At 43.5% G+C, this 18357-nt stretch overlaps 1 protein-coding gene across 2 annotated transcripts in view; it reads left to right on the top strand.

The window, feature by feature from the left end:
* The first annotated feature begins 7860 nt into the window (after window positions 1–7860).
* Window positions 7861–18357, top strand: part of TBC1D8 (TBC1 domain family member 8) — a 47808-nt gene continuing 37311 nt past the window's right edge. For both annotated transcript variants that reach the window (XM_066313664.1, XM_066313663.1), the window contains exon 1: window positions 7861–8105. In XM_066313664.1, coding sequence (XP_066169761.1) covers window positions 7979–8105 — 127 coding nt within the window. In that variant the 5' untranslated portion in view covers window positions 7861–7978. The remainder of the gene's footprint in view (window positions 8106–18357) is intronic.

Below are 18357 nucleotides of genomic sequence, written 5' to 3'. Positions count from 1 at the left end.
AGAAAGAGGAAAAGGTTGCCAGAAAAAATATGTTAAAGTGTGCCTCAAAGGCACTCACATTCACATTTTAAAACTTGCCCCAAAGTGCAAAGACACTTCTGTGACAACCAGGCTTGTGCTGTGACACAGTTTTGCCACTCCTGCAGCTGAAGCTCCCCATAGGTATTTTGAAATCCTCAGGTGAGCAGAAGTGGTGGTTCCTCCCTACACCTTCTGCTGCACCACCATGCCCAGCACACGCAGCACAGGCAGCAGTCCCAGCACTCTCACCCTGACACCACTTGGGTGATAATGTGGTGCCGAGCCCCTTGGTGGAAGGTGCCAACTGTCTGCAGCTGCCAGACAGGAGGGCAAGGATTCACAAAAAAATGGAAAACAGTCGAGCTTTATGTAGCTTCAAATTGTTTGTAGGGTCTGTGTTGCACAGGGTTATGACAAATCCCACAGACATGAGTACAGTGTCAGACTTTGTGGCACGCAGGCAGGATAGAGACCGTCATGACTTCAAGGGACATAATATGTGTTTTTGTCATGCAACTCTTGTGAGGCATCTCTGGCTGAGAAAAAGGCACAGTTAATTCATGATTTTAAAAGACCTTACCATCCACACAACTGATATTCCAGGGGATCAAAGGAAGAATAGGGTAAGCACCTAAATGAAATTTTTAAAACAACAAGGACCTCTGGTTCCAAGTGCAGCAAAGAAAAATGGAAATTCTTCCAGTTTCCTAGGCCATACTTTCAGTTAAGGCAAATTGTACCCAATACAGCACAAGACAGCTGTGGAAGAAAAAGTATTGCCCATCTCCATGCAGAAGCAAGATGGGGCAGTATAAAAAATGCTGGCATACTTTTGGAGGTGGTTTAGGTTCAGGATTTTTTATTCCCCAAATCACTGAAGTATTGCTGAACTCCTGAAGACTTTTGATCTTGGAAGATGAATTACTATGGGAATTTTAGATCAGGAAACAGTGCCGGAGGAAGCTGCTGCTAAGAGAAGCTGACACTGGTCATTCCCACTTCAGGCTTCCTCTGAGACTGCCTGGCACAAGTGAATGCCAGCAGCTATATTTTTGGTAGTGTGTTAGGGCAGCAATACCTTTTTCCTATCAAGGTCATTTGCTCTTGCTGCTGTAACACTTCTGCCCTACAGAAAACTGCAATTAGAAAAAGGGCAGGTTGCAACCTCTATTCAGGAATTTTTGTCCTCTGCTCTGGCCTTTTCACCTTGTCACAAGTTATGGAGGTTTTGCACCTTTACTTTTGATTCTGCCTCCTTCATTCCTGGCTCTGCTAATTTGCTTCATTGTTCAAGGTCTTGTACCTACCAAAAGGTTGAAAAATCACTGGCTGCTTGATTCATTCTCCCTAAAGAGCAGAAATACATTTTAGGAGGTCAACTCTTCCATTCCACTATACTGCAGCGACTTATGCCAAACCAGAAATAAGTTGTATTCTTGGAATGCAGTTTCTTATTTAGGGATGACCATTCCTCTTCTTTTGTACCAGAATAATTTTAATATCTTAGCTCAATGTCAAACTGGGTAGTATATAAAAATCCTGAGAGGATGGGGTCTAGGCATACCTATGTCTTGAGAATGAAAATTAGGATGGGCAGGCAGGGTATTTTGGGCAGTAACCTGAGAAATGTCTTCTTCTTTCCATCATTAATGGAAGTAACCTGCATCATCTCCTCCCAGCTTCCTGGGGTCATTACCACTGTGCTGAACAGAGGTCTTCTGCTCCTGCTGAAGGTGGGGAAGAAAGCTGGTGTGACTCAGCTCTGGCAGAGTGCAGACATATTATTAAGCACTGATGGAGAAGGTGCCAAGCAGTGGGCAGGGCAAGACAAAGTCTCACTCCCCTGCTGTCCTTTGGAGAAAGTGGCCATGAAGCCCCTGCCTTGGTTTTCTCTCTATCACCAGTGTGCTCTGCAAGTAAAGGTAGAGTAAAGGGCTAGGGATTGTTTTTTTCATCCAGTGTTTTGAAGAACTGGGAGTTTCGTGAGACTGTGGTGAGGTGTTTACTGCCTTAAACCACATGTATGTATGATTTTAATCACATGTCCTGAGAGAGGCTGTTTTCTTAGGAAATGTTTGTTAAACACCTTGAAATGTGATGACCTTTCCAGTGTCACACTGTGTGGTTCCCAGAAGAGCTTTGACAGTGCTAAATTGCAGAAGTGGGTTTTGCAACTGGAAGTGACGAACTGATGCTGGAAGTAAAATAAGAAGTGGAATCAGCCACATAATCATTTTGGATATTGCTGTTCTATTGCTGGTACTTGAAATATAAAAATGCACATTATAATGTTATTGACAGGGGAAAAGCAGGAAATATTATTGCATAAAGCTGTGAGTCAAGACTTCTAGTGTGTTTTTACAGTGTTGCCTACAACTTAATTACACGTGCTCCTGACAGTGTATTATATCTTTTTATATCTTCTTTATTGCACAGGCATTAATTTAATCAGAGATAATAAATGAAACCTCCATAATTACAGGTTGTAACAGTTTTGTTATTTTGCTAGTACAGGAAGACAAAAACATAAGTACCTATAAACATTAACTGGTTTTTGCAATCCAGCCATTACAGGAGGCAGACAACAAAGATTAAATTACTTGGAGATGTAGCTGAGAATGCTCAGGCAGTTTTCAGTGTTTCTGAAACTCAGCAGTTCTTGGTGTGGAAGACCTTGACTACTACATTTCCGTAACCCTTCCAAACCAAAATGCACCTTGTATCTATTTAAAAGATCTAAGCCTAAGAACTGCTTTTACAGATTCCCAGGATCTGATCTGTCTGGCAGGAGGGGTCTGCAGGCCTGTTTCAATGGAGGCATGCTGCCAGGATTTGGGATCTGCGTGTGAGCTACCGTGATTTCCCTTTGGGCCCTCTTGTTTCTGCCAAAATTGAAGTGGACTTTCTGTGAGTGAGAAGCAAACATGGCTCCATTCCAACAGCACAATATCTGTGAGGGTGTCTGACAGGAAAAAGCCTTGCAGAAGAACCTTTCAAAGCATCTTTTTTTAAATGCCCTCTTGTAGGGGATTTCTTGTGGAGAAAAAAGTCATTACCTGTGCTTAGAAGGCAGAGGGTATGTTGCTTGGTTGCCTGATCTTTTTGATCACAAAGTTAACATCAGAGGGTAACTCCCATATATGAAATTTTTTATCTTATGCTATTTCTAAAATGCCTCTAGTCTAGTCCTTGGTGTACTCTTCACAGTCAAAAACTTTTGGATCAATCTGATTTGCTTAGTAAGCTTACTACTTAATCTAATCTTCCTCCTTTTTAAAAAAGCAAACAAACCTCTCATGCTGCATTTAGTGAATCACCTTTTTAATGCAATAAATATATCATCTTCTTTGTATTTCACACACAGGTTCTTGTAGGTCGCTATTTAGTGCTTCACTTCAGTTGTCACTTTCAGCTGAACTACACATATATCACACCACTGCAATGTGAGCTCACAAATCAGCTTTAAACCCTTAATAATTCCCATTGTTCTTTTCTTAATATGCCTCCACAAGATCTATATTTTTCAAACACTGAACTAGTCCGAAATTAATATGATATATCAAGAATGGTCTCATCAGACTTTTGTACAGGAGAACTATGATGGAGATTTGCCTACACAACACAGAAGATATAATCCTACATTTTATGGAAAGCCAGGCAGTCTTAGCAGTGGGACATTTTGGATCATGAGAGTTCTTTCAAGTGTGAGCCAGTGCCTGGAGCAGTGTGCTGAGGGCTAAAGTGTGGCACTGGGCACTGACTCAATGTGTCACTATATCTCTCCTTAGTTCAATGTAGGTGGGAGATAAAGTCTTTTCAAAATCCAGCCACATATCAATATGGTGAATCTGAAGACTTGTGGCTTCATTTCCTCAGCAAAATCTCTTTCCTGCTCTGAGAGTGCTCAGTGGTTTTCAGCCTGGAGATTGTGAATCTCTGCATTGGCAGATGGCTTCAAGGGGACATGCCACAAAGAAAAGTACTGATGCCTGCTGTTAGCTGGTCTACGGGAGGCTGAAGCTGCAGTGGAATACTTTGTGGGCTGTAAAAAATAAAGTGTTGAAAACAGCAGTTGATTCATCTTTGTGAGGTGCGTTTTTTTTGTCCCCTAAAATAAGTATGTTTTAGTTATTTTCTCCTAGAGGTATTAGCCAACAGTTTGAATTTCCAATGTTATAGTCATTAATGTGTATTATTTCCCTAGCACTCTAAACATTATTTTTCTGCACTCACTGCTGTATCCAATAAGTCCAAACTCAGGATCATCTGACAGTTTCAGCAACTCTGTCTTAGGAAATGAATCAGCTCACTGATCAAGGTTTTTTACACACTAATAAAGGTACAAGTTAAAGAATCAAAACTGGAAACATGAAAAGGATTGGACTGTGCAGCTGCAGAATGACAGCTGAATTCCAGCCCCTCCCCCTCCCCTTTTTTTTTTAAGTATAAATAAATTAAACTCCACCTTTAGGCTCCTATTTCATGGTGAATGCAGCTGAATCTCCCTACAGTCTCCTGCCTGAAAGATCAACCTGTTTCTTCCCCTCAGTCCAGGACATGCACTTTGATCCCAGTTTTCTTGCAGTCACAACATGACTAAGAAACTAATCTACCAAAAAACACTTCCATAAATAAAAGTTTTCAACTAGTTTAACTAGTTAAAGCTATTCACTACAGAAAGTCTGACAGGGATCAGGGAGGGAGCATGACAGCCTGTTTTTGTGGCAGCCCATATGTGCATCAGCTGCAATCATGCACCTGCAAGCCCCAGAGCCTATCCTAGAGCACCGCACACTCACAGTCTCCCCCAACTTTGTTCAGTGTTGCCAGCCCCCTGTGAGGGTTTGGTACCCTCTGCAGAGGGCCAGCCAGGCAGGAGGCCTGGAGCACCACGGCTGCTTCTTTCCTGCCATCATTCTTTTTATGCACAGAAGGAATTTGCCTTCCTTGAGCACCTCAGTGACATCCAGAATAAAAATGATGTATCTGTTTGATGGATGAAAAATATGAAACCATGTGAAGTTAAAGGGCATTAAAGTTTTCCCTGTGAGTTTCACTTTGCTGTCTATTCTCTATTTCATGGATGCTCAGAATCTCTGCAGTTTATTCTGGGTAGGGCTGATGCTCCAACATAATCTGAATGGCAGACTCCCTGTCTTGAGATACTAGTACTGAAATTTAAGAATGATACATAGCATTGTAATGCAAACACAGTCATTTCAGAGTGTGTGCTAAGGGTGGTATAAGGTCAGAAACTTCATTTTCTTTCTGTTCTTTCCTTTCAAATACATTGTTATTTTTTAAAGCTATTTTCTTCAGTCTAGTAACCTTAAGTACCTTCAAGCAATTGAGTAACATAGTCCTATCTTTTCTAGACTTTATCAGAGAATAAATAAAAAGATATATAACTTCTCACAGCACTCTGGTGTTTGTCTCATAATCTACTAGATTCCCATCCTTCCTGGTTTTATGTACCACTTTGGACACTAGCATTTTAAAACTACTGCTTCACAGGAAATCCTCAGATCATCCAAATCCTGTTCAAATACTGATTGTGAAAATAATACATTACTGTAGGACTTTCTCCATGAAATAAACTGATTCTTAGCTGTTGCCAAAGACTGTCTAAATTTCAGACAGAAGCTGTGCCTCAGGATGTCAGGGACTGCCACGTGCAATGCCATATTGGGAAAGAAAGGTGCTCCTCCTTTCAGCAGATGTGTTTATTACAATATATATTACAAAGTCTTTTGTTTTACTCTGTCATCCTGAATAAGTTTTCTCTCATCTCATCCATCCCCTTTTTGCTTCTCTGAAGCCATTTCTCTGAGATTCTTTGTTAATTATCTTCCACCAGTTCTATGTGTTGGAAAAGCTGCTTAAAAAGCCTGAGTGATCCCATTTTGATTGAACAGTTGTTGGGCCAACTTGGACGTGGTTCCAAAGGCCATGGCTCTGAAGCAGTACTGTTGTTGAGGTCTAAGAGAAGCCTGTCTCAGAATGTAATTTAACAGAGGCAGGTATGCCTGACACTGGATCCTCAACTTCTTTACTCTTTTGCTAACTCTCAAGCTCAAAACCACCTCAAAGGTCAGCAACTTGCTTGGTTCTCTTCTAAATTATGTCTCAAATCAGCCTGCCCAAAACCCAAGACCGAATGTAAAAAAAGCCCCCAAAACAATAAATGAAATTAAAATTCAAGTATCTGCAAAGGGAAGAAACATTCACCATCTCACTTCACCAAGCATTTAAACTTATAATACTTACATGTCTTCAGGATAGTTTTTGGGGCAGGGGAAATCTCTGAGCTATTCTTATCCTGCAAGAGCATTTAAAGTAATTTCTCCTTACATTCTTATTAATTTTTAATACATTATTATGTGGATGTCCATCTTCTCCTTTTGACAGTTTTTATTTTTATGTCAGACAAGTAATACACTCAAAGTACTTGCTTGCTATTCTATGTATGGAAATGAAATCGTTGCTTCACAGATCAAGAACAGACAGATCACAGATCACTCAGTGTTTACCAGATTGCAGCTGAGTACAGAATTTTGACTATTAAATGATCCCACTGGCAACTCAAAAGCAGTCCACATGGGCACCTTCCAATTCCCAGCTAATAATTACTGCTGGCTGTGCTAAGTAGTGCACTGCAGCATTGGTGCCTTTCAAAGAGTTTGTACACAACTCGTGTAACAGTAGGCAGAAATTGGGAAAGTGAAGCTCAGGTCTTTATCCCTGATCAAAATTCTTTACTTAGAAGGATCTTTGCTGAAATTTAGGTGTGATATAACCAACAGTGACTAAGGTCTTTAATCTAGAAAAGTGAGTTCAGTAGCCTGCTAATTCAGTTGTTGCAAAGTCATTATTTAATATTTGCAGTTAACAGGAAAAAGAATGTGACAGAAAGTACGTACACTGGTCATGTTTTAATCATAGACTAACAGAAAGGGTTGTGTTGCAGGGGACCTTAAAGATCTAGTTCCAACTCCCCTCCCATATGCAAGGACACCTATTAGATCACACTCAGAGCTCCATCCAACCTGGCCTTGAACATTTGAAGGGATGAGGCATCCGCCGCTTCCCTGGGCAACCTGTTCTAGTGTCTCACCACCTTCATTAATGACAATCTGTGTTAATAAAAATGTAAAATATAGTGTCAGAGGATTATCAGCATAACGTGCTGCAGCAGTAACCATTTGTGCAGGTTCACAAACGATCCTGCCAACAGCTCAACCGCAAGCAGCGACAGATTATTTCTTAAAATGAGGAAAAGGAAAAAGAACTGCAAAATTAGGATTCTGACTTTTCCCTTGCGATAGGAGGTTTCAAGCACCGGCCTTTAAATATCAAAGCCGCTGCGGGTTCACGCTTTAGGCTTAGATCTAGAAGGAAACAGGAAAGCAGAGACACCCCAAGCTCTCTCCCAGCCCAGGACACCCTTTCCTTCCCGCACTCCTGACGGCTCCACGGCGGGGGCCTGCGGGGCACACGCCGGGGGTGCGGGGACCTGATCCCCGGTAAAACCCACAGCGGGAGCCGCCCGGCCGCGGTCCCGGCGGCAGGGCATCCTCCGAGACCCCGGGAGCGCCAGGGGGCTCCGTGTGGGGCTCGGGGCGCCACGGCAGCCCGGAAAGAGAGACCCTGGGCCTCCCCCCTGCCCCCCTCCCTCCGGCCGCAGCGCCCCGCCGTCCGGACCAGCGCGGCCCCGCCGTCCGGAGCAGCGCGGCCCCGCCGCACAAAGCCCCCGGCGCCGCGGGCAGGGCGGCCCGTGCCCGGGCTCCTCCCCCGGCCCCTCCCCGGCGGCCGGGCCCGCGCCCAGGGAGCTCAGCCGGAGCCGGGGCCGGAGCCGCGCAGCCCGCGGGGGCGATGTGACCCGGGCGGCCGGGCTGCGGTGCCGTGCGGGGCAGGCGGGCTCGGAGCGGGAGAGAGCGGCACTTGGAGCCGGGGGAAGATGTGGCTGAAGCCCGAGGAGGTGCTGCTGAAGAACGCCCTCAAGCTGTGGGTCACGCAGAAGAGCAGCGGCTACTTTATCCTGCAGCGGCGTCGGGGCCACGGAGACGGTGGCGGCCGCTTCACGGGTACCTGGTGGCGCGGGGGTTCGGCGGGGCCGGGCCGGGCCGGGCGGCAGCTCCCCCCTGCAGGAGCTTGGCCGCGCCGGGACACCCGCCGGGCGGTCGGGCTGCGGGGAGCGGCCTCTTTGTTCGGGCCGGGCAGGGCGGCCCGGCCGGGCGGCAGCGCGGGTCCCCGCCGCGGGCGGTGCGGGGGCAGCCGCCGGCCGGACTGTGGGGGCCGCCCCGGCTCCCCTCGAGTTGCCGGGGGAGCAGCCTCGCCTTTCTCTGGCCGTGAGCACCGCTGAAACCACTTTTATTGTTCCTTCCCCGCGCTCCCCCCCCGATGGGCTTCTCAGCGTGACCGAGGGCGGGCGCGGAGCCCGTCCGGAGGTGCGGAGCCGTGCCCGTGGCCGCAGGATCAGCTGCGGAGAGCCGCCGGCGGCTGCAGCCCCGGCACTCGCCGTGAGGGCTGGAGGGATGCCGCGGGCACACTGTGGGATGTGCTGCTACCCGTGTACCCCTGGGACCGTCCGGGACCTGCGGCTCTATAACCAGAGCTGTAGAAGTACATATAGGACTCCTGGCTTTTGGAGTCCATGTCCATACATGACATTACGGGCCGGGGGTTGTCAATTCAGTGTTGTGGCAAAGTGCATTCTGTCTTATTTTTTGCACGAGTTATACTACGGGTTATGGTGGGTGTAGAGCCGGCACGTTATATCCATGTGGCACTCCAGATACGTGTAGTGAAGGATATGCACGGAGAAGGATCTCGCTGTACCCTCGCAATAGTGTGGGTCCGTGAATAACTCCGGCGAGAATGATGTGTTAGGCTGCGCTGACAGCGTAGGGAATTTGGTCGCGTAGGGAATTTGGGCCAGACTTTTGGTTCAAAGACAGCAGCACCTGAATTCAAATACACAATGCATTGGAGAATTAATATAGTTTAACAGTGTAATTCTTACTTGAAAGCAAACGAGGCTGTTTTGAATATTATAAAGTGAGAATTCTTAATGGTAGCTTATATATTTGGAAGAATCATCAGGTATATTCAAAATCAGTATTTTCTATGGAGTTTAAGAAGCTGCATTACCATGTTCGGTATTTATTTTATTAAAACCTTTTTTCCTGAACTATTGACCCTTGCCATTTGATAATACTGCTTTCTGCACTGTTTTTTTTTTTGTTTGTTTTTTTTTAATGTAAAATCAAGGCTTGTCCTGTCTGTCCATAAAGTGTACAGTATTGAACTGTGTCTTGGTGGATTGCATGCCATCGATGTTTCACTGATGAAATGGAAGTTTTGCCAGCGAGTTAAAACGCTTAACTTCCTATTTTTTTCTGCCCCCCTGTGTGGAAGTCAAGCCACTCTTTTGTGACAGTAAAGACGATGTGGATTAATTTTCAGAGTTAAAAATAGCCGTTTACAGCTGCTTGATTTAGGTCCAGGACAATCATGAGGTTCAGTTTCACAAATGTTAATGCCTTGTGCCTGAGCTTTTCACTACAGAAATTTGCACGCTTAAACCAAACAAACTGCTTTTCTCCCTGGTTAAGTTTCAGATGAATCATTTTGCTGAATCTACAGTGCACAGGCTTGTTCAAATCTCTTTTGGCTGGCAAAGGAAAGCCACTCCTGTCTTGCACATTTTCCAAGGGAACTGTAGATTCTGACAGTCTCTTAAACCATTTGGAAACATTTGTATTTAAAAGGGCTTAGAAATTTGAGTCCTAAATCCAAAATGCAAGAGTTTTGGAGCATTAGATATAGCTGGGGTTAGATAGTGTAAATTTTTTTTCATAGTTACTACTTGCAATGAAGGAAATGGAGATGGCTATTGAGAAACAGCAAGGCTTTGCTGGTAAGTGTTTGCTTTCAGTGCAAAACTTACCTCCTGATTCTGGCTTTACATGACTTTAGAGACACTTACTTAGTACCTGTCTTTTCCAAATTGGCAGAAGGGCAGTAAAGCTCTGCCATATTTCAGGGTATGATCTACCAAGTGCTAAAGACAAAAGTTAGTTTTTGTTTGTTTTACTGAAGAAGCAAAGCTGAAGTGAGAACAATATCCAGATCTGTTTTCTCTTTAATGCTTCGATCCCTGGCCAATTGCAGTTACATTTTATGAAAAGGAAGAAGTTTCAAAAATGTGAAGATTCTGTACATGAGAGCAGGTGCCAAAGTAGAAGAGAATCTCATAGGCTCCTGCAGGGAGGAGGAGGCTGCATATCCTGAGGCTGTGTTGGACCCATGTAGGATCAGCAGAACAAAACTCTTAGAATATTTGATTTCATACGAGTGTAGGTGGGGCAGCTGACCACCCCTGACATCATTTGCTTTCAGCAGGGTGGAACGGTGTGTGTGATGCCTGAGTTGCCCTTGTGCATGTTGTCACAGCATGGTATTTGCACTGAACCTGTGTGAGGACATCTGTTTTATGGCCCAGTTCTCGTATTTGCTTGCCTTTCTTCTAGGACACTTCTTTGTTCTTACCAGGACATTTTAACTGTTAGGTAAGAGTAAGTTAGCACAGCTGGAGGGTGTATTTTATGTGGATTTAATGCCTGAAGAATGGACTAAAGACAGTCTCTTGCACAAAAGTGCTTTTTTTTTCCATATCTGTGTTCCTTTGTGTACAGTGTTTTTGTCAGACGCTGAGCAGATGTGTGTGAGACCCTATTTCCTACTGTTATTTAATTTGTGTCCTAGGGCAGTTCCCAAATGCACACTGGGCTTGCAAGCAGAGGCTACAAACAATGATGGGGGTTGTATTTAACTCTTCATTACTTGACCAGCCTTATTCTGGTTTCTGTCTTCCTTAGGGATATGCTTTTTCGAGTAAATACTTCACTTGCCACTTTACCAAGATCTTTACTTGACAGCTCTGCTGGATCAGAGACTTAATACGGAAATTGAAAATGTTTAGAAATACTTTAAAAATCCGAATGACATTTTTTTAAACTAATAACTGATTTTAAGTTATAGATTTAAAAAAAAAATTATTTAGCTCTTCAGTGTCTGTTCATTATGGGGTTTTCTTTGCCTAATTGGAGAGCACTGTAGTGATCCTTTCAGAAAAGGCTTGTGATGTAGCCATGATTAACAGATCAAAGTTAGTTGGATTTAATACTTGCTGATGTCTTCGGTTCTGAGGTTATGTATTAATAAGCTTGATATGACAGTAGTAAAAAATACTGTCCAATACCTTGTGGTAAATACTGCAAGATGGTTTAGCCTTTAAGTGACTCACTGATTTTTAGGACGGGATGTTGATACCTTCATGCACCCTCCTCTTTGATTAATTTTCTCCTCTTTTTGCAGTTTGACGGCAAAACTGCTTGTTCTGTGATGTGTTGGGAAGGATTTTGTCATGAGTGCTGGACTGAGAGTGGTCTTTCACTCTTCCCAAGCAGCTAGTGTTGCAGTTTTTGTTTATACAGTATTTCACATTGCACACTCTCAGCATATAAAAACCCACTTAGCAACACTTGTGAATATCTTTCCTTTTAAAAATAAGCTTAAATAAGACCTTAAAATGAACTCTTGTTTCAAGCAGCTTTTTGCATGATTGAGATACAATGGTTTTTTTAACTTCTTGATTGAAATAGATCAATAAAAGATTATATTTTGTTCCTGATTTACTCATGTTTTTCATTTAGCTAAGATACTTTTCCTTCTCTTCTTCCAGCATCTATTTTTAGCACAGGGCACTTTCCAAGCTGGATATAGTTTTGTGTTATTTGCAACCTGCAGAGGACAAACATTTTAAAAGGAAATTAATTTATTTTTCAGGTCTTACAAAGCTTTACAGTTCACAACTTTAAATAGAATAAACTGGCAGAAAAAAGCGTCTTCTGTATATGAATCTAAACCTTATTATTGCTTTAATAAAGATAAATGTGGTAGGTATGGTAAATATATTTCCAAGTTCTATCTTAGGATTTAATAAAATTCTTGCAGGGCAATAGCTTTTGAACTTATCTACCAAGTACCTCTTGGCTGTAAATGGAGAACTGACTAGTTTGTGTGATAATACCTTTCTTCCTTATTTTCCCTTTGCTCGGGTGTTAGTTTTTTTTAAGGCATACCGAGAAATGGTTATTGATAAGCTCTGGAATTTTTTCTTGGAAATTAAAAATTAAAATACCTTGTGCTGCTCTTTCATAGCCTGCTGTCCAAACAGTCCTGTAATCATTGTCAATAGCTCAGCTTTTAGTGGCCCTGCTCATCTCCCAAGGTCTGATGTAAATAATCTCATAATGGAGCCTATTTCTGGGAAAGACAGCAAGAGGGACAGTAGATGAAGATTCCTGCAACTCAGATGGGGAATTAATCTGGATTGCCCCTATTCATTACATTGTAGCAGAAGAGCGTCCAAAATACCTGAGGACTTGGATTTTACTAGGGCATGCAAATGAGAATCCCCATAGTGTTTTTTACTTTCTTGGAGAGGCAAAAGTCAAAATGAGTAGCATATTCATAGAATCATATTAAAAGCTCTATCTTTCAAAAAAAAACCCAAAAAACAACACATTTCTTTTTGTTGTTAGATATGCTCAGGATACCAAAATAAATTAAGCTCAATCTAAACTCTAATGAAAGAAACCCCAAACCCAACAGAATACTTTCATTTTAAATTAAGCAGTTTGAGGAGAGGAAGGTGCCACAATCTGATGTTAATAAAGGGTACTGGTAATGGTCACTATCAGTCTTCATGGTTTTGTTTCCTTAAGGATCAGCTCTCTGAAGTCTTGCACAGGAGGAGAAATATGCATACTTTATTGAAAGCTTGGACTCTTGTCAAAACATTATCTAGCCTTGCCCACAACTGGAATTCAGATCAACAGGTTTTTTCCCCTTTTTTCTCTCTTTATTTTACTGTAACATTTTTTTTTAAGGAGAATGCATACTTACAAGCACTTTCCCGAGAGGAAAATGTCTCCATTACAGTGTTTGGCCAAGAGGCACGAGCTGGAAGGAAGGATAGGAGCAGGGTGCCAGGCTACTACGTGTAAAGCCAAGCACCCCAATTCCTGACCCCTGAGCTGTGTGTGCCACTCTGCCCCCCTCCACTTGCCTTTCTGGGGTGAGTTTCCTGCTCCTGAGCACTACTGTGGTGCTGAGATGGCTGTGGTGAAATGCAGGTGCTTCTGTTGAAATGTTAGCAGTGTGCTAAGTGCTAAGTGTTAAGGTGAGGAACTACCAGTGCTTGGAAAGGAGGGGCTGGGTTGTGTCTGCATGGGGACTGACCTTGCACCTTGTGCAAGACTAATCCAGTAAACACCTACAGTGGCTTTTTATTTTCATGCTGTATGAGGCTAAATGGCACAGAAGAATGCAGGAAAATCCTAGAATGATTTGGACTGGAAGGATCCTAATGACCATCTACTTCCAACCCCCAGCCATAGGCAGGGACTGCTTCCACTAGACCAGGTTGTTCAGAGCCCCGTCCAGCCTGGCCTTCAACACTTCCAGCATAGGGCACTGACAATTTCTCTGGGCAACGTGTTCCAGTGTCTCAACACCCTCATAGGAAAAAATGTCTTTCCTATAAAATAACTGAGCATGTCAGTGGTGGCAGAGTTAATGTAGCACTAGTTTGGTCTGTTCAGCATTATTTACAGAACCCACCAAAAAAAAGAGAGAGACTTTTTTATATTCCACCGAGTAGTGGTGCATGTCTGAATAATTTAGAGGGCTGCAGCAGCAACTTGTATATCCCGTCTTCTTGTCCATTTTCAGGTGGAAAACAGTTTCAGGTATTTTTACTTGTAACATGAGAACCAGAGCATTTGGCTCAGCGGCCTTCAGGGCTATAAAAATAGGCTTGGCTTGAACTGGACTGATGGCAGAGGACTGCGATAAGCAGCTGTGAGTGCTTTGCCATGGCAGCATGCCCACCTGGGGAAACAGCCCATGGGGAAGTGGTGCTGGGGAGAAATAATCGGTGCTTCAGGGTGGGGATGCCATTTCCATCATTCCAGGAGAGACAGTGCATAATTCATCTCACTTCTTCCTCCTGTGTGGTCTCTCCCTCTGCATGTGGTGGTCTGACACAAGCATCACATCCAGGGATATGGGAGTCATGGGGACCATGGGACACTAATTCCCATAGTGAAATGCCCCACATTTCTCATGTCCACCTTCCCCTCAGAGCACTGGGACTTAGACATAATGATTAAGTAATTTGTCACAATTTGTTTCTACATACCAGATTGAAAAAAGTCCCAATTCAACAGAAACCAATTTGGCAGTGTTTGATCCGGCAAGGTCTGTGCTACCAGTAATGTAAGGGCTTGGATGTTGGGTGTATTCCTGGGTGAATAAATACTTGGAGCATTAGGTCTTTATGTTGAAATCTAATGTTGTCTGTGCTTATCTTTCAGTGTGGTGAGCCCTTATCATTTCAAAGGAAGCAGAGCCTTCCTCCAGCCGTTGGAGGAGACCTCCTTCATCCTTTTTCTTACGTGCTTACCCAAATAAGTTTTGCAACTCTTTTTTTCTGATGGTAGAAGTGTAATAAATACTTTGGAATGAGTACTGTAATGTATCAAAACCTGTTTATATCATTTTGCAAAATTCAGCAAAGGCAGTGTGGTTGCATTAAGCCATTGTTTTTAGCAGCTTTGTGTAACGGATGGTGTTATTATCCATCAAAACAATGGATTTTAGGGTGGCCTGAGTGAAATCAATAACCTGCTAAACATCTGAGTTTTGAACTTTTAGAGAAATCAAATCAAATCAAGAAGATATGAAAGATCTAGAGATGTCCCCAAACATTTATGCTGGGGACCACCACTGGCCACCAGTAGCTTCATGGCCACAGCCCTGGGCTGTATCCTACCTTGGTGCAGCTCAAAAGCTTCCACCTTAGCCTGTAATGCCCAGAGCCTGGCGGTCTCTAGGTGGGCTGTAAGAGGTGAGGATAGAGGCTGCAGTGGTTTGTCTTAATTGCATCTCAGCCCTGGGTCTTGCCTTGGGGTTGTGGTCACAAGTTAGGGCTCCTGCGTGGTGGGCTGGTTGAGGCCTGATGAGAAGCAGCTTCATAGTCCTCCATCCCTCTCTCAGCAAGGGCATTGGCCCTAGGGAGAGCTTCTGAGGTGCCTTGCAGAGCCAGGCAAGCAATCTGTGCTATTTGGTGCCTGTCCCTGACCCTTTTGTCAGGCTGAACTTACCCCAGCTGGTGTGAAAGTCAGCTTTCTGTTCCAGCTGGAGCACAGGGACAACAGGGGGTAGGGAACAGGTACATCCACGTGTCCCTCCCGGTGTTCTGCCTGGTGGTGAGCTGTTCCTTCAGCCAGTTTGCTTGCCTCCTCTAGCATGGCTAATTGCTGCCCATCATGGCTCTTCTGAGACTCTTAATTGTTTGCAAATCATTGCGGGATGGAGGAAGCTATGTGGGGAAGTGTAATTAGGATTCAGGGTATGAAGTGCTTTTCTGCCTCAGAGAGCCAAGATTAATTCTGCTTTATTGAAGCTGTTAGTTCAATTTCACTGTCCTTAAAAAAAACACCTTTATTTTTATGATCATCTGAGTTGTTTGATTTGTTCTTTTATCCCAATTCACGTGCCTAAACAGCTTAGAGTGATTCTTGCATTTATTAACTCTCCTTGTAAAACTGCAGGCACTGGGAAGCAACCTGTACTGTTAGCTCCTTCCACTTCCTGGCAGAGCTTTCTCCTTTCCAGTAAAAGTACAGCTTTTTTCAGACAACTGGGCTTGTTTTTCTTTCTGCCCCCAGCTTTCTCTGGTGGAGCAGATGTAGCAAGCAGCAGTGAGCTCTCAAGGCTGAATTCGAAGGCATGCTTTTCACTTCATGGTTTTGCAGTGGAGCCATGCTGATCTGTGACTGTAATTGTAAATACCCCAATTTGGTGGTTTTGTCTCACAAAAATAACCTAGTCTGAAAAAAGAGGTTATGAGTACTTAAAAACGTGTCTTTGGCATGATGTGAGTGAGTGTAGCCACCAAGGGCTCTTTTTTCCATGTCCCTTTAGATCAGCTACTGCTTGACTTTGAAAGTGCTAGGTGCCTGCAGCTGAGAGAAACCTCAGCTTTGGAGTCGCTGAGCATTTTGGCGATCTGGTTTGGGTCCTTGTATAGTGGTGGTCCTGTGCCTGTTTTCTTGGAAGGGCTAGATTTGGCAGATACTCTTAAGTCAGGCATCGTTGGACATCTGTCCAGCCGAGCTGGTCCCAGTTGCAGTGGAAATCTCAAGTTTATTTTTTTGTTTTTCAAAGCAGACTTAGGAGAAGTGCAATAACAGTTTTCTCTCTTCTTCAAATTTCTGTAGCAGTTTGTTTGTACAGTGACTAAAGGAGTTCCCTAGGATGCTGGAGACATAGGCTGGAGTCTGTCTGCTCTGTCACCCCTTTGATTTTGGTAGAGAGGGTGTGAATGCTTGATTTGGGAAGTTCAGGGCTGTGTGGGAGCAGGTGTCTCTGACCCACTGTGCCCCAGATTTTAAAAGTGCCATCAGAATTTCTTACTGACCAACTGCAGGTATCGTAATTGCTTCTTTGAACTACTCTGGCTGTCATTCCCAACTTCGTAGTGGATGGATAAGTTCATGTTAGTCAAAATATCCTGGCTGTGACTAAATATGTTACTTAAAAACCAAGTGGAACTGAAAGGGTAACAATGCTGAGTGTTGTGACAGGGCAGGCTTCCTTGTCAGTTAGATTTAAATCTTCTCTTTTTTCTTCTCCCTGTGCTCTCCCCTCCATCGTCCCCCCGCCGCCCCCCCCCCCAAAAAAAAAAAAAAAAAAGCGGTTGCAGCTTTGGCCTTTTCACTTTTTGTTTTACTTTTGGGACAAGAAATTGGTGAAGTGGTTCATTAAAGGGGAAGAGCTACTCTGAATTTTTAGTTCCTCCCAAAAATCTTGTCTGATATAAAGTCAAAATAAGAAAAAAAAAGGGGGGGGAGCTTTGGGAAGAAAACCAGGGTAGCAGTTCTCTTTTCCTCTTCTGCTTCTGTTTCCTTTTCATTTTTTGCTGCCCTGAAGTATAAGTTTGTTTCACTGTTGTGTGTGATGTGGAAGAGGTCTGCATCACCCTGACTGAAGGCAAGCTGATGCATCAATATGTGAGCCAGAGGCTCTTAATGTAATTTATCTTGCTAGCCAGATACCCTTCTGCTTTTGTTTTATAAGTGACCCTTCCGTGGAACCAGCTGTTTGAATATGTTACGAGAAAGGTGTTTGCTCACAAGCTGGGGATTTTTTAAAGCAGGTTTCAGAATCAGTGTACTGGTGTTTGTTTCTTCACTCAGGGATCTTTATGTTGGTTGTTTTTCAATATTATGATGCAAAAGTTACCCCAAATGAATTATGAGGCAATGTACACTGGAAAAATTTTGCCTCTAGTTTTTGTATTTTTCTTGCTACCACAGTTTCAACTAAATTATCATATTGGCCAAGGGGTATATATTAGTGTTGAATCCTTTTCATGCTTCTGCAAATGAACTCTTACTAATCTCTTTTCTCTGTTCTCTACCTCTCTCAGTTTCTTATCCAAAAGATAAAGGAGCCCCAAACACAGGGATGGGACCCACTCTTTGTGCTTACTCAACTTTAGCAGTGCTTGCTCTTATTTTCCTGTGCTGCCCTTATGTCCCCTGTGCAGCAACCCCACTGCAGTCCCTCCTGGCAGAGGTGGGACAGGACAGGAGTCCCCCTCAGCCGCAGCGATGGCTCAGAGTGATTTATGTGTGGGGCTGCTGTTCCCTTGCAAAGCCCTCGTAGAGGGGCCAGGCCACCTGGGCTTTATTCTGGCAGGTATCCTAATGGCCACGTGCTTTTTCTTCTCTTTTTATCTTAGTTCTGGCTCCTCTTTGACATCCTGAATTAATATTTTAGCTATGGGTAGTTTAGAAAAGGGAGGTGATTATTTCTTTGTACAGTTGAAGGAGGAATGGGTTTCTTTTTAATAGTTTGTAAGCAGAAGTCAACAGTGAGAAGAGGAATTGGGTTTTCTGGTCTGTTATTCAGGAAGAGAAAAAGGAATTAATTTTGCACAGGCTAAGAATTAGTAAAGCAAAACTTTGCAACTACTTCTGTGCTTTCCCATGTTTTTCATGGGAAAGGTATTTCACAAATCAGCTGTTCATTAAGCATTCTCTAGGAGTTTGGTAGCACTTGCTGTTAGTTGACTTTTTTCTATGACTTCAGTGAAATTAAAAATAAGTCTTTCCCCTAGGCCTATCATCAGGGGAAAACATCCACAGCACAGAATTTTCTTCTTTTTTTCCTTTCCTGTGATGTCTCAATTCTTCCAAA

The sequence above is a fragment of the Sylvia atricapilla genome, chromosome 2, assembly GCF_009819655.1.
Source record: "Sylvia atricapilla isolate bSylAtr1 chromosome 2, bSylAtr1.pri, whole genome shotgun sequence".
Classification (NCBI taxonomy): domain Eukaryota; kingdom Metazoa; phylum Chordata; class Aves; order Passeriformes; family Sylviidae; genus Sylvia; species Sylvia atricapilla.
This window is presented reverse-complemented; position numbering and strand designations above follow the sequence as displayed.